Here is a 16524-nt window from a genome sequence, read left to right on the forward strand (position 1 = left end):
CCCTAATATATCTATAGATATCACGATATTAACATTGTTTTCTCAATATATGTGCTAGTGAAATATATTTTTAATTCAACATGTTTGTACTCTTTTTTCCTTCACTAAGTTTTTCCTATTTGGTTTTCTTAGTAAAAACGGGCAACATAACCGATCCAGCAGTATCAGTTTATATTATAGGTCCTGAAGTACCGATTTAGCATCATCACAAAGCATGTTATTTATTATATAAAATACGCGATGCACGTTTTTTTTTCTTAGCTATGGTTTTGTCCCACCGGGTTTTCCTAGCAAGGTTTTTAACGAGACAACATCATTAAGCGTAATAAATGATAAGTTAATATCCTTAAAGGCTCAAGATATGGATTTGTTCCATAAAGAAAACATAGAGTCCCATGTTAAGTTTATGCAGGATATCCGTCAGACTTGCATTGAGCTTCTATAATTCAAATACGCTTACACTTATAAAGGTCAATGATCCAACACTTACAAGAGGCATTCGATTTAGACCAAATCATGAAGAAACCAAAGAATATATGAAGACAATATAACTTGATTATTCCGATTGGAGACGACTATATCAAATCAAGTCAAGCAGCAACGGTTAGAGATTGACTTCCAAAGACTTTGAGATTATGTTCAATTGAGGGGGAGAAATACACACGTTGTACTCTTTTTCCTTGACTAAGTTTTGTCCCACCGGGTTTTCTTCGTAAGATTTTAATGAGGCAGCATAACTAATCCTGGAGTATTAGTTAATATCGGTCCAGAAGAACCGAGCCAACATTATCCAGTAGTATAATGTTGATAGTGTATAATAATGTATATCTAAGGGAGAGTGCTATAAACCAGATATACAATACTCCACATAACTGTATTTTACGGTTACTTTATGCTTTACATGTATATATATACATTTATATATAGTGTGAATACCTGATAATCAATAACATTCTACACAAATTCTCTTTAGATTCTCTGGTTTATTTTATTTAGTTTATTTTTATGTTTTGTTTTTCGTTTGTCGAATTGATAATCCTACCCGACTAAGCCCAGGCCCATTAGGTTGGTTATAAATTTAACTTTTAACTTGATAGAAGGGCACGGCAGCCGAGCGACAAAGAAAGAGAATTGAATTGAATATGAATGGCAAAGACAATGGTGTGGTGGGATCCCCTTCAAGTTTACCTACTACGGTACCGGAATGAATGTGATCTCCACCGGACGCTTTAGCTAGTACACGGAAGTGCATACCGTGATTCTTCTGTCTATCAGTAACTGCATGCATTGCACGGTTGATATGAAGAAGTAGGCCATTATCTCGGCAATAATGAGCCAAGCTAGTATTTGCTGTGGTAGTCATGCATTACGAAGACTGTCCACTACCACAAGGTTGCAACCCTTATTCCATCTTCTGCTTTGTCAAATGCCAATTACTTTATAACACCATCGATCCCAAGTCCGAGAAGCTCATAGCACTACCGCCGTATCTATGCGCCACCTCCCCGCCGGTCGGTAACTTCTTCTTTCTTTCTTTCTCGTTTTAATACATGATTTGAGGTTATGAACCCTAGAGATTGATCATTGATAGTTATTCAGAACTATAGATAGATGTTTATGCAAGTTATTCATAGTGTTAAGGTGGGCAAATAAACCGGTTAACCGAACCGGTTTGAACCGATTATGTCGAAACCGGTTTGGAACCGATTGAAACCGTAGGTTGTAATTTTCTCCACCAAAACCGGTTAACCAAACCGAAACCGGCCAAAACCGGTCAAACCCCGAACCGAAAACGATCATAAACTGGTTTTGATTTTTGTTGACCAAACCGAACCGGTTTTAACCCAAATCGGTTTTGAGTTTTAAACCGGTTTGTGCACCTCTAATAGTGATTTAGGCTCATAGTTGCCAAAAAAAAACATGTTTAGAGACTGTAAAAAAGACACATGTTTTGACGGAAAAAATCCTGCAAACTTGAGTAGTTGCCTCCGGCTGCACATTGTTATCATTGGTATAAACTCCAGCAACCATAGGAGGGAGACTCTAGGTTCTGTCGAGTAGTCAAAAGCCAGCCGCATTTCAAGTTGTTGTAGTAGAACCTGACATGTAATGAAACTAATGCATTAGGTTAATAGGTTGTATATTTGTCAAAGGCATTTGATTTTAATCATTTTAGGCTTCCCTATTTTAGCTCAAAAGCAAATTAAAAGTCATTCAGACATCATATTGTAGTATATGTATAACAGGTGAAAGTATTTTATTTGCATCTGCATTTTGTTTGTATTGTCAACATTGATTTCTAACTTGAACTGGTTTGGACCAAAACGGTTTTGACTAATCGTTTAAGGTCCTTTAAGATATGCCTACAATTCAGCTGTTGTTGAAAATGAGGCACTGTAAGCAATTCTAGCATACAAAATGCCTATCATAAATATAAAAAACAACACTACTGCCACCCATACACAATACTAAACTTTAAGACTGCCAAGTTTAGTGCATTACGTTTACCTTTAATAACAGTTAACAAAAGCGCTAGCAAAGAAGGTCTGAAACGAACGCCTGCAGAAAATTATAACTAGCATCAAACAACAAAACCAGCATAGATAACTAAGTAATGCACATGTGCGTGTCCGTGGTGTACAGTTGTGATTTGAAAATGGCTCACTCCTAAAATTATAATCATTGCAGGGTGTTACGTGCAGCAAATGATGCACTCAGTTACAGTTAACCATAACCATTTTCAAACCACAACTGTAGGCTCCACGTGGCAGAATGAAACCCACGGTTAACCAAAATAACTATGGAGATTTAAAAGATAACCCAATATATATCTATGTAAGTATATCATCATCATCATCATCATCATCATCATCATCATCGTATTCAGTATATCCCACCAATAGCAAAGCTATGTAGGGTGATAGCAAGATCACCGATAACGGATAGAAATTTGATTCGAATATAAAACGGATAGATCAACGGCTCGCTTCGGATACAAATACACCACCGAACCAAACCGAATGGCTTCTAACACGCGTTTAGGATACAGAAATCACCACCTAAACTTATGATTAGATTCCAAAGGTCACCATTCAAGTTGCCACACTTGAACTAGCATTGGAGAATTAATTTCAACTCAAAATCCATTGAGAGAAAATTAAGACAACTTTTTTTTTTATCAAACATGAACTCCTTTTTTTCCATTCCACCATATGTTCGTACATATAGGAAATAAACTAAAAAGTAACTGCCTAAAACATGCCTCCATGAAATAAGCTATAACTAACGCAATTTGGATCGTGATCCATGACTAAAAAAAAATAAACAACATATGACAAAATAAAAGAAAACAAAAAACAAATGTTGCATGGTGGAAAAGACATGGCTAGAACCGGGTCACGGTGGGTCGTTGGGTAGGAGTAAACGAATCAGCCGACTCAACGACTTGTTCTTCAATGGCGGGTCCACGGTCACGGGTGCGGGTAAATTTGAGACCCAATTAACCGATGTCATTAACCACACCTCATGTATATCATAGGGTCTGAGGAGGGTAAGATGCAGACAGCCTTACCTCTACCCCGTAGGAATAGAGAGGCTGCTTCCGGTGAGACCCCCGGCTCGAAACCCATTCCTAACTTATAATTAAAACTTTAGCATCCATAATGAATGCCCATCAAACGACACATCACCAATCCGTATTACATTTTAATTGTAAAACTCAAGCGCATCAAATTAGAAAAAAGAGTACTATTGACAACTATGTTTAGGCTTGAGCTAATATCTTTTATTTGTCACTTGTTTTAGCCTTTTAGGAGTGTTAAGTAGAGGTGGCAATATGGATGGGTTGGGTTAGGTTGGGTTGGGTTGGGCTATTGACAACTATCTTTGTGTTTGCATTCCTAAGGTGGCAAATCATCATATTTATGTAACTTGTTAAGTGTTTTTGGCAACATCAGTTTCTTTTTAAGCATTGTTAACTGTTTGTTAAAAATTGACAACTAACCATGATGACTGATGGTTGAGCTGAAAAGTATAATTCTAGTTAAGTTTGATATAATAATTCGGTGTGTTTATTTCCTTTCTGTTTCAAGTATGATGGCTGAATTTGTACCTCGCGCAATACGCATATTCTTAGCATTTCTTTCTTTGGTAAAATGATTTCTTAGCCGCTTCAAATGATAAATTTGTGTTTTATATGTGAATAGGGGGGAACGATGGAAGTTGCAAGAAAAATGTTGGTTGACATGTTAGAATGGGCCATTGATAACCCGGAGCCTTGCAATTACCTATTGATTTCCGGTAATGGAGATTTCTCATACGTGTTAAATCAATTAAGCAGCAGGAACTTTAATATTCTTGTGGCACTCCCTCAACAAGCATCAGGGCCTCTTGTTTCAGTTGCGGAAACTGTATGGGAATGGACCACTCTTTTAGCCGGAAGACCACCACTAACAAATAGCGAGCTAGCTAATAATAATAACTAGTAATCATACCCGCACGTTGCGGCGGGCCAAGTCGGTGACATGTTCTATGTGTATTTTAACTTAAACATTATAAATAGGTACGATGATAAATTGGGGCAGCTCTCACCTTTTTCGGCTTGATATGTTACTATTGTAACTTTGATGTGTAATGAGAAGATGAACCTAGTGACTACATCCGCAACTGTTTTGTTGCTCATAAGTTATAATCGATGCTATTATCGAGCGCTACTCAATTGGTAGCTAAGAAATCAACAAAGTGTTGAAGCTGACTTGTTAAGAAATGCAAGCTGCAATCAACAGCATCTGACCTGTTACCCTACCATATGCAATCTGAACCGTTAATCCAAGTTGCAAACAGAACGCCACCTTGAATCCGACCCGCTACAAAATGCAAGCTGTATTGAGACCTAATATACATGACCAACAAAATACAACTCAGAAGCTACCATATGAAATGTGGAACGTCACCCGAAACATCTTTTGCCTTGGCTTTATTAGTTGAATTTGCAACTACATCCATCAACATTTTCATAAAGATAGTCGAGGTTCATGATATGAAGGTGGTGAAACACGGTATTGAAACTTGGATAGAAATGGAATAAACTTGAATGAAGACACACTTAAGAACTTTAATTCAACACTAATTTACCCGAAATTGTCATAGTGACAAACAATGGCCTTTGAATCTGGCATTATCAGCTTGGATGCGATATTATAATTCTCTAGACTTTTAAACGGTTGTATATAGAGGATGTTAATGCATCGTTAAAAGGTGTAGGTGTATTTATTTTATGGTAGGAAAAGCTAAATTAATAATTTCCAAAAATCTTGGAATTTAAAATCAAATTTTGAATTATTATTAATTTGCAACTGACGGGTGCATTTGATTAACTAAAATATGTTAGTTAAATATCTTAATTAGGCAAGGTATATACTATTTAAAAAATTCGAATAAATAAACGACTTCAAACATTTTCATATTATTGTTATCAGAATGACGCAAAAGGCTACAAATATAATTTGAAATAATGTTATAATAGAAAAGGTGAAAACATTATTATTTATAGTGAATAAATTTTGAAATAAGCTTAAATTTTAATTACATCGAACCAGAAGGCAAGCGGGCAACAAGCTGCGCCGCTACCCCTTTTTAAATCGCAAAACTCAATCTTTTAAAAACTATATTTGCTGATCTTTGAGTCATAACATTACTATGCATGACCCGTTGAACACGGGTAAGTAGCTTCACAGCTTCAGACGCGAGGAAACCAAAAGTGTCAAAAGTAAAAGAAATAAATACATGATGGTTGTCAAGACACGTCTTTTCATGTTTTAAAAACAATTTCTAATTTGAAGTAGGTAAGAAATTGTTAATGTTTAAATTAATTAAATAATTATAGAAATCATTAAATATAATTAATCTGAATTACCAGAAATAATGATGACCAAACTGGGATTTTAGTGAAAAATATATAATTATAGAAATTGTTAACAATTACTGAAAATAAAGTTGAGTGATTTATTTAAATTAAATGTGATAATTAGGTGGAAACTTTAAAAATGGTAATGTCTAGTAGGATGAATATGTGGATATGATAGGAGAATAACAACTAAAAATTATTGTTTTCTTTAATAGTTTAGATAAATGATGTTAGGGGTGAAGCCCTTAACGAACGGGGTCTGATGACAGCCCCTAACAGGGTCAAGAGTCAGCGCCCCTGGCTGGGAAAAAAGTTATTTTCGTTAATGTTACTTCATGGAAAATTCATGAGAAAAATAATTAATGATTATGTCACACATAATCATAAGGTTAATTTTGGAGACTATTAATTGAAATAAAACTTTTGAATTATTAATAACTACAAATAGCAGTTATCACAAACCTTATTTGACATTGCCGACATTCTTTCCGGTTCATCTTCGCACAAAATTCCCATACGAAGTTCTTGTTCTCGTTTAGAGTTTTACACGATTAAATTATTTGAGGAACCACCAAATAGCTTTTAATCTGAAAATTTTCATACGACTCTCCGAATTATTCATGTTGCTATCCCAAAATCCCCAACACTTTGTAAACGTGACATCATGAATGGGCAAGAGCCAAGGGCATGTAAACATATGTGTTTTTTATTTTTAATATATTTCAAAAACTTTTGAAAATATTACACAATTATTCGATTTCTTAAACATCTCGGTACTCCAACAACGAACTATATAAACTATTAGTTTATATGATCCTGAAAATACCAACAAAAGTTAGGCGCTTGATCGACCAAAAAAATGTTACAAAATTCATCCTCGGCATCTAACTATCTAACTATACTATTAAAGCAAGATGATTCCACATGTCACCATTATAGAGTGTCCATATTAGATTCCACATATGCAATTCCTTTAAATACATTTTTCACCTAATTAACATTTATTAAAATATATAACAATTCATTAAATGCATAAACTCCTTTATCCATTATTTTTCTTTTAGTTACCATTCTAAAATTATATTAATTTATTCATATAAATTTAGAAAGACTAATCTTTAACCATTTACAATTCAATATAAAATTCTTCATTAATTTTATTTTATAATCATTTAAATCAATAACAAAATTTCGACTATATAAATCAATACAATGGCTAAAATCTTAGAAAATTATTAAATGATGAAAATCATGGACAAATCTTTTCATTTTGTTTATGTACATGTATTTCAATTTTAATACTTTAAGTTATAATTTGATTTAAATGAATATAACATAAAAGTCATAAATAAACTTATTATATGAAATAAGTGAATTTATGTATTACATGTAATAATTTTTATTTTTATTATAATTTTCACCCGTGTAGAACACGGGATCTAACCTAGTTACTAACTAAATAGGGATCTTGTTGCGGTTGATACATGGCCGAATCTACACGCTCTGTTGTACTAGACGATGAACAAAGATAAGAGAGACCAATGCTCGCGATATTTAGCAACGGGCTTCAGGTACCGTCGCTAATCAGGCCCTGCCCGAGGGGAGGGTGAGGAGGGCGACGGACCGAGACCCACTCTCCCAAGAGGCCCATAATTGTTAAAAAATAAAATTTATATTTGATATATAATTTTGTTTTAACACGAAAGCCTACAAAATGACTCTTTGGTTGAATGGAAAGTGTTTTAGACTATGGATACAAAGTCATGGGTTCGATTCCCACAATTAGTGTTTCTTTTTTTTATAGAAATTTTTTTTCATTTTATATGTTATTTTAGTAACATTTTATTATTATTTGTTTGTTTTGAGCTTTTGAAAGACAACCTTATTGGTAAAATTATAAAATTATCTATTACATAATTGAGAACGCGATTTTAGGGCCCGCTTTTTTACTCGTCCCAGGCCCCAAAATTTTAAGGGGTTCTCGGAGACGGCCCTGTTGTTAATATTAATGTTTTCATCGTTTAGAATCCCACTAGAATCACTGTTGGAAATCCCATCTTTTGATTCGAGTAGTTTTTGAGTCTTTTCATAATCTAGGTTTTTGTAAACTTCATGGTTTGTGTTGGTCGTATAAGATCCTAAGAACAGCCAATTGTCTCTGTCCTCAAATTCATGATACTTTATATAATTTGGTCGGCTCGGTTACTTTCAAAAGTGAGTAATCACATCCCTTTTTCCATATTTTACAACTAAACCAAAGTTCGATTATTCACACTCCACACTCCTAAAGTCACATTATAACTACCAAATATTGGAATGCTATACAATAGTGTCTTTTTTTTTTTGGGAAAATTGGATTTTAATAATCCCAACTTTCTGTTATTGGCCAATAATAATCTTAACTTTGTTTATTCCCACCAGTGGTCCAAAATTTAAAAAAGCTGGCTCTCAATGGTCATCTGTTAAAAAAAATCTAACGCCATTAAGTTTTTTTCCGAATTTCAAACTAATTTATTAGGGATTTTGATCGGAAAGAGGATACGAGTCGATTAACATAAAACTTAGCTCAAAATGATGCTCAAATGGCTTGATTAGTGCTTCAAATCGGGTGTTTGAATTTAAAATTAACAAAAATTAAGCTGTTTGGAGTATTGTTTCGGGCTAAGTTTTATATCAATCTACTCGTATCATTTTTCCAATCAAAAGCCCTAAAAAATCAGTTTGAAATTCGGAAAAAACTTAACGCCGTTAGGTTTTTTTTAACGAGGGACCATTGAGAGCTAACTTTTTTAAATTTGGGACCGCTGGTGGGAATAAACAAAGTTGGAATTATTATTGGCCAATAACATAAAGTTGGGATTATTAAAATCCAATTTTTCTTTTTTTTTTTTGTTTTATTTTCATTTGAGAACGAAGTTGTTTTAAAGATAAAGTATTTTTTGTACCGTAAACTATTAAACATAATAATCCAATTAAATTAGGGGGTGTTTGGGATTCCTTATTTGACCTCCTTATAATTTTTCAATAAGCTAATAAGGTACAAAAGTATAACTTATTAACTTTTCTCTCTCACATCAAAAGCAATTTCAGATACCTTATTCTTTTTCAAAAAGTTAATAAATTATAAGTCGGTGAAAATAAGCAATTCCAAACATCCCCTAATTTTGATTTTTGGATAATAATAAGAAAAGAAAGATGGTGTTGATATGCAAATAAAACAGAAATTAATAAACAGGACCTACCAAGTTTCCCAATTAATTTTTATAAGTAATTAACACACCTCTGTTCTGACAGTCAGTTTAATTTCATTTCAATTTCAAGATCTCCTCCATCTGATAAACATAAACCCTAGCTCTCTCTCAACTTCAATCGATCCTCCTAAATCTGGTAATTTCTCTCTCTCAATTCACACACATTTCGAAACCATTGCAATTATCATTCACTTGTTGACTTTTGTTTGAAAAGCTTTTGAAACAAGCAACCGCGTGATCTGTTTGCAGGAATTAGGGCTGACGTGCAGTTGACTTGATCGGAATTGAAGTATGCTGCACGTACCGACGACGATTGAGGAGCAGTTGATTCTCAGAGCAATTAAAGAGGAATGCTCCTGGGAGAATCTGCCTAAGCGTCTGCAATCCACCTTGAATTCCAAGGATGAATGGCATCGAAGGTTCATTCGCTTCTTATTTCATTTGCAATGCATTTTCCTCATATTCTTAGTAGCTTGTTATACAATTAGTTTTAATAATAACTTTAACTTGAATGAAGTTGTGTTTGTAGTTTCTGAAACTTTATAAAGTGAATTCTAGTTTAAATTACTAGTATACAATCAGCAATACTTGAAGCAAATATTGGGGTTTAGATTTGGGTATATAAGCAATTGAGCCACATAATAGTCTGTCTTGGTTTTAGAAATCATGTGGTGATCTGATGCGTTTTGATCCCAAATTTCAATGTGTGATGCGCACACATGACACATCACATATGCAAGACGCTTTGTTATTAAAAATACCAAAATATTATATATAGTGTTGCCTAGGTGGTCTTTTGTCGCCTCGACTCAACGGTCAATTTTTGGCCAAAATTGTCTGAACAGGTCTGAATAGTTACGCTAGCCTTAAGCAAGTCTGGAATCAACCTAAAACAGGATAAACATGTCTAAAACATCTAAAAGTGGTATTTTTATGCCATGCACCTTGCTTAAAATGTTACGGACTGAAACCATTGCAAGGTATGGGACTTGTCCCACATCGGTTGCATGGGCAACCTATGTGGGGTTTATAAGCCAAATGGGTTCCCTCACCTATCAGACTAGTCTTTTGGGTTGAGTTCTTCTGTTTGGCTTGTAACATAAAAAGCCTTTGTTTTTATGTGTCTTGCGATTAGGCCCATGGTTCACCTATGCAGTTACGGAAAAATATCGGATATCGGTCAAGGACTGATATTTTAGTTATCGCGGTGGGATATTGGTAATTTTAATATCATGCAGAATTTATATGTATTGCAATTTAACATTAATAATTTAGTATACTATCCTACCATTAGCAAACTAACCTTTTTCAACTTGCAAAGCATTGACAATTGTAGTAAGTCTAAACATTTCTAAAACCTCTAAAAGTGGTATCTTTATACCATGCACCTCGCTTAAAAGCATTTGTTTTTTAAGTGCCTTGCGATTTGGCCCATGGTTCACCTATGCAGTCAAGGACCAATATTTGAAATATCGGTTATCGCGGTGGGATATCGGTAATTTTAATATCATGCAGAATTTTTATATATGGCAATTTAACCATAACAATTCAGTATACTATCTGACCATTAACAAATTAACCTTTTGCAACTTGCAAAACACTGATATCGGACTATCGATGATATATCAATCACATATCGGTCAATATCGCCGATAATATCAGGACCGATATTATGACCAATATTTTGCACCGATATTTTACCAAGGTACCGATAACCGATATATCACAACCCTTTGTGCCTTGAGCGCGCCTTGCCCCTTCAACAAAAATACAAGATATTTTCATCATCTCTGGTCAAATTTGTTCAATAGATTGTCTGATGTTTTCAAATACTCAAACCCACTGCTCAATTGATGGCCAGATTTGAAAAACTCACTCATATCAATCGATGGCCTAATATGTTCAAATACTGGTCGACTGCATAGGCCATAAGGCGCCGCATCAGATCACCTCACACATCAGACTGCATCACATGCGCATCATGTGTTGCGTGCATCAACTGCAGCGATGTGATCTCATCACCACATCATGTGATGCACGTGTTTTGCGCTCTTGATGCACGCATCTTAAAACCAGTAGTTAACCATATGAATTATTACGCTCAGGAATATATAAACTGAATCAATAGGTGCAGAAACCAATAATGGTTCTGACTGGTTATTTGGTAAGTTAGTAATTGATATGCATAAGAACTATTTTTGGTGATGCATAGCTTATGTAGTTTTACAATTTTCTCTAGCATCAAAATTAGAATACCCGACGTATTTTTCCACATCTCTACTATTCTGGCGGTCTCCAAAGAATTATATTTTTGCAGCAAGACAAATATGTTCTAACACTGATTGTTTCTTGTCTAACATTAGATGTCCAATATATGAATTCTGTTGTTTAACATTATATTTTCACAGGATAACTGAACATTGCATAAAGAAAAGGCTTCAGTGGAGCACATCTTTTGTGCGTAAAGTCTGCAGAGAAGCAGAATATTATGAGGATATGATGCGCTATCTTCGAAGGAACTTAGCAGTATGCACTAAACCTGAAACTTTACTATTAATCATGATCTCTTTCGGCACATCTTATTGTGATGGGGGCCCTTAACTTTAAGAACATTATTAATCACATGTTAATGTTTCTGGTTCCGCAGCTGTTTCCTTATCACCTTGCTGATTATGTTTGCCGTGTAATGAGGATTTCTCCATTCAGATACTACTGTGATATGATATTTGAAGTCATGAAATATGGTAATAGGTTGTTACATTATTTTTATTTCCAATGGTTTCTCGTCATATTCTGTTTTGTTTTCAAGAATAATCTTATGTTCATATCATATGCAGAACAACCGTACGATAGCATACCAAATTTTAGCGCTGCCGATGCCCTTCGGCTCACTGGTATTGGTAGAAATGAATTCATTGACATCATGAACAAATGCAGATCTAAGGTATACACTTAGATTTTGTGTCACGCGCACAGATTATTTGGTACTTTCAATTTCATCTAGTTAGTCGTTAGTTATTTTTATTGATTTGGAACTTTCCAGAAAATTATGTGGAAGCTGAACAAGTCCATAGCCAAGGAATCGCTGCCCACATATCCCGTTGACTTTGCAATCGAACCATGGTGGGGAGTTTGCCTTGTCAACTTCACTTTGGAAGAATTTAAGGTCAGATTCTTGATATTTTTCAATCATAGAACGACTCACATAGTCATATTATAAAGCACTTTTGAGTTAAAATTATCAATCACTTTGCCTCTGAAACATTCAAGACGGGATTTTGTTCCATGTTTCTTAAAACTAGAGTTGTTAAAAGTTAAAAAGTTAAAACGACAGGTTAGGTAGTGAGTCAAGCAGGTCTGGGTTGAATCAGGTTGACTCACTTTTTTTCTTTTGTATTTTATAATAATTAGAATAATTAATAAACAAACAAACAAACCAACCAACAATCGTACCTAGAAATGTCCCACTCATAGTAGGGTCTGGATTTATGTTGGCCCAAACAAACAAACCTAAAGTTTAAAATGCCCAAATTGACTTAGTTTTGTCTGTTTGGGCCATAAAAACCTCATGTAATAATGGTATTATAGATGCATTAATAATATATACTAATCGATACGGTTTTAAATTTTTATCATGCAGAAACTTTCAGAAGAAGAATCGGCAACAATTGACAAGATCTGTAAAGAAGAAGCAAATGCATTTATACTTTTCGATCCCGTTGTCATCAAGGGTCTTTATAGACGAGGATTAGTCTACTTTGATGTCCCTGTTTATGCTGATGACCGTTTTAAAGGTAAAGTCTTGAAATAATCATTTTTCTTATATTTTACTTTTCATGCTATTAATTATGTTTATAGAATTTCAAAATTTGATATGTTTAGTGTTTCAGTATCCAGGCTAGAAGGGTTTGTTTCTAACAGAGAACAGTCATATGAAGATCCCATTGAGGAGTAAGAGCTTAGTCTTTTAAAATCTAGTATTAAATCCTTTGTTCTCCTTTTATTGAGAGGTGGGAAATGGGCACGTGACAAAACAGATTATTTTTAGAATGGGTTGGACTGGGTTTGGTTGACCAAAACATCTTATCTACTTTTTTATAAATATTTTTTTTTGTTTTTAATTTGACTGCATAAACTATATTATTACACTAATATTGAACACGGTTTAGGTGACTGCACATTTAAAAACAAATTTTTGGGAAATTTTTCAACCCGTTTCCTCTTTCTCTTTTAACTTTATTTTTTTTATCTAACTAAACATCTGTTACAGGTTGCTGTATGCTGTTTTTGTGGTTTTAAGTGAGAACTCAACTGTTTCTGAGCTGGCAACAACATTACAGGCTGAACTTTCTCAATTACAGGCAGCTGCATCTTTTGCTTGTAGATTAGGATGGGCAGTCAAACTAATCGATCCGGGATCTGTTCTTCTAGAACAAACTGCTAATGCCCTCAATGATGATGAAGAAGGTTCTCTTACTGGAAACACATCCATTGATGCCGGTTTATTTCAGCAAGATAGTTCAGGGACAGAAAACCATGGGCCGAGTTCTGCTTATGCACGTGTGGCATTTGTGGTTGATGCTAACATAACATCATATCTTATGATGGGATCTGTTTCACCTGGTTAGTTTCCACTTTATATTTGTTAGTTTATTACCTTTTTCTCTTTAACGTTATTCATTTCCTCTTGTTGGTGTCTTTTTCAGGCTTGAAATCTCATGCAGTAACACTGTATGAAGCTGGAAAACTAGGTTATGCTAGCATTGATGACCTCTGCAATGATCTAAGCACATTAGAAGGAACGAAGTTTGAGGGAGAGCTACAAGAATTTGCCAATCATGCATTTAGTCTTCGCGTTGTTTTAAAATGTTTAACATCCGGAGGGCTCTCTCCTGATGAGCTGGACACACCTGACGTTAGTTTTTCAAACAACGAACAAGTTACATCTATGATTGCTGACCTGTCACTAAAGCAAGAATCTGAACCTGCTGTAAGTGAGCCAGGCCCACTTGATAACACTTCCGATACCACAAATGAAACCACCAATAATGGTGAAAAAACAACTCAAAACAACGGGAGGAAATACCGTGTAGATATTTTGAGGTGTGAAAGTTTGGCGAATCTTCCATCAACGACACTCGAGAGTTTGTTTAAACGTGACTATGATATTATTGTGTCAATGGTTCCCCTTCCGGTATCTTCTTTTCTGCCGGGCCCCAAAGGGCCGGTTCATTTCGGCCCACCTTCACATTCCTCCATGTCACCATGGATGAACTTGGTATTATACTCAGCTGTCGGTAGTGGGCCAGTGTCGGTTGTTTTAATGAAAGGTCAATGCTTAAGATTGCTTCCTGCACCGTTGGCGGGTTGTGAGAAAGCCCTTATTTGGTCATGGGACGGGTCATCGGTTGCGGGTTTAGGGTCAAAGTTTCAAGGGAATTTAGTCAAAGGGAATATTCTCTTACATTGTTTAAATTCACTTCTTAAACACACCGCGGTTTTTGTACAACCGTTTAGTAAGTTTGACCTTAACGAGTCTGGTCAAATGAGCACCATTGATATTCCACTTCCGTTAAAGAACTCTGATGGCTCATTTTCGGGTATAGATAATGAATTGGGGTTAGAGTTAACTACTGATGAAATTTTGAAAGTGAACACTTTATTGAGTAATTTGGCGGATAAATTATCGTTATGGACAGTCGGTTATATTCGTTTATTGAAGCTTTTTAAAGAAGGAAACAAAAACGTGTTTGCACGCAATAATAATGATGTGAATTATGAGTGGGTCCCGTTATGCGTGGAGTTTGGGGTCCCGTTATTTAGTCCAAAACTGTGCAATTTCATATGTCAACGAGTGGTTTCTTCACAATTACTTCAAACAGAATCGTTTACCGAGAATTGTGATGCGATGCAAGAGCTTAGACGAAGGTTACATGAAATCTGTTGTGAATATCAACCAACTGGTTCAAGTGCAAAGATGCTTTACCAAAGGGAACCAAAAAGTCAACCCAAAAGTCAAAAGGGTAAACTTATGACTTATGCATGTCAAAGATGGAATCCTCTCACAGAGCCCTCGTCTCCAATTGCGGGAACAAGTGATTATCAAAGGCTGAAACTTGCTAACAGGCAACGTTGTCACTCCGAAATCCTTAGCTTTGATGGAAACATTTTAAGGTATGTTGTAATAACTTATAACTATTTTCTATTAATATATCAAATAAAAGTTACATAAATAATAGGCTCATTTTTAAACTCTGCAGATCATATGCTTTGACTTCAGCTTATGAAGATGACATCAAACTGAATGAAGAGTATAGTAAGACGGAATCTGATGATGTCAAGGACAGCGGTGAAACCATGTTGCCAGGTGTCAATCTCTTATTTGACGGATCTGAGTTGCGTCCGTTTGATATAGGTGCTTGCCTTCAGGCCCGGCAACCCGCAGCTTTAATCGCAGAGGCTTCAGCAATGTCTGCTGCGATTCATTAAGTTTATTCGGTTTGTGTTAAGTAGGCTGTTGTTTTATCACATTAGCAGTTCTGAAATTGAGGGTACAGCTTTTACGGCAAAAAGTTACGAGTTTCCATACTGTTGTTTAACTGTAGGTTTTGTTTACACATACTTGAAGTGATGATGTCTATATGCACCCCAATTGCCCAATGTTAGTGTTATGGGGGAATATGAGAGTGGATTGATTGTGAGAACTGTGGGGGATAAATTTGGTTTATTTTTGTATAAGTTGAATGATCGTGATGCGCGTTGATTGATCTAGATTTTGATCCGTTTTTCGTGTGCATCATTAATATGTCAAGCAATGTTCTTGAGTGAAATGAAGAATTGCTTTTGGTCAAAATTGTTGGAAACAGTTGCAATGTGTTTGCATTATTCTGTCATTCTGTGTATAATTTCATTTGACTGTATACTTGTTTACGAGCATTGTAATGTTTTTATGCTAGAAGAGCTATGGAACAAGTATAAAAGACAAGAAGTTGTCTGCCCTTTTTTAAACATTTTAGGTATGTTTTGAAAGAGAAAATGTTGTCATCTACCAATTTAAATTTAATGTAACATTACATGTTGGAAGGCATCTCATTAGAGAAGATTCTTCCAGGTTCCAACCTGTTTTTGTTATACTTCATGTCATAGTGATATCATTTTGCAAAATGTTATTGAGGTTATTAGAAAAAGGTTCTAATATTTGATTTGTTTGATAAGAAGTTGCATTCTTATGTAAGTTCATAAAATTTGTTGTAGTAGTAATTTTTACCTTTGTACTTTTAACCAATCTCTAATATCCAAGTTTTTTCTTGTATTTCTTGAATTGTTTCATAACACTTGGATTAAAATTATGAAACTTATAACGTAGTC

At 34.9% G+C, this 16524-nt stretch overlaps 1 protein-coding gene across 4 annotated transcripts in view; it reads left to right on the forward strand.

Moving 5' to 3' along the window:
* LOC143616916 (uncharacterized) overlaps nucleotides 1-16098 on the forward strand; it is a 28135-nt gene extending 12037 nt beyond the window's left edge. For 2 of the 4 annotated variants that reach the window (XM_077089613.1, XM_077089611.1), the window contains exons 2-8: nucleotides 11994-12100; nucleotides 12200-12322; nucleotides 12797-12950; nucleotides 13047-13107; nucleotides 13427-13779; nucleotides 13863-15330; nucleotides 15417-16096. In XM_077089613.1, coding sequence (XP_076945728.1) covers nucleotides 11994-12100; nucleotides 12200-12322; nucleotides 12797-12950; nucleotides 13047-13107; nucleotides 13427-13779; nucleotides 13863-15330; nucleotides 15417-15645 — 2495 coding nt within the window. In that variant the 3' untranslated portion in view covers nucleotides 15646-16096. Of the gene's footprint in view, nucleotides 1-9446; nucleotides 9576-11564; nucleotides 11683-11803; nucleotides 11908-11993; nucleotides 12101-12199; nucleotides 12323-12796; nucleotides 12951-13046; nucleotides 13108-13426; nucleotides 13780-13862; nucleotides 15331-15416 lie in introns of those variants that run through there. The other 2 variants (XM_077089610.1, XM_077089612.1) reach the window with 2 other exon arrangements.
* The last annotated feature ends 426 nt before the right edge of the window (nucleotides 16099-16524 follow it).

Source organism: Bidens hawaiensis, unplaced genomic scaffold, assembly GCF_021521415.1.
Source record: "Bidens hawaiensis isolate Kalapana, Puna unplaced genomic scaffold, B.hawaiensis_p1.1 tig00050648_1, whole genome shotgun sequence".
Classification (NCBI taxonomy): Eukaryota; Viridiplantae; Streptophyta; class Magnoliopsida; order Asterales; family Asteraceae; genus Bidens; species Bidens hawaiensis.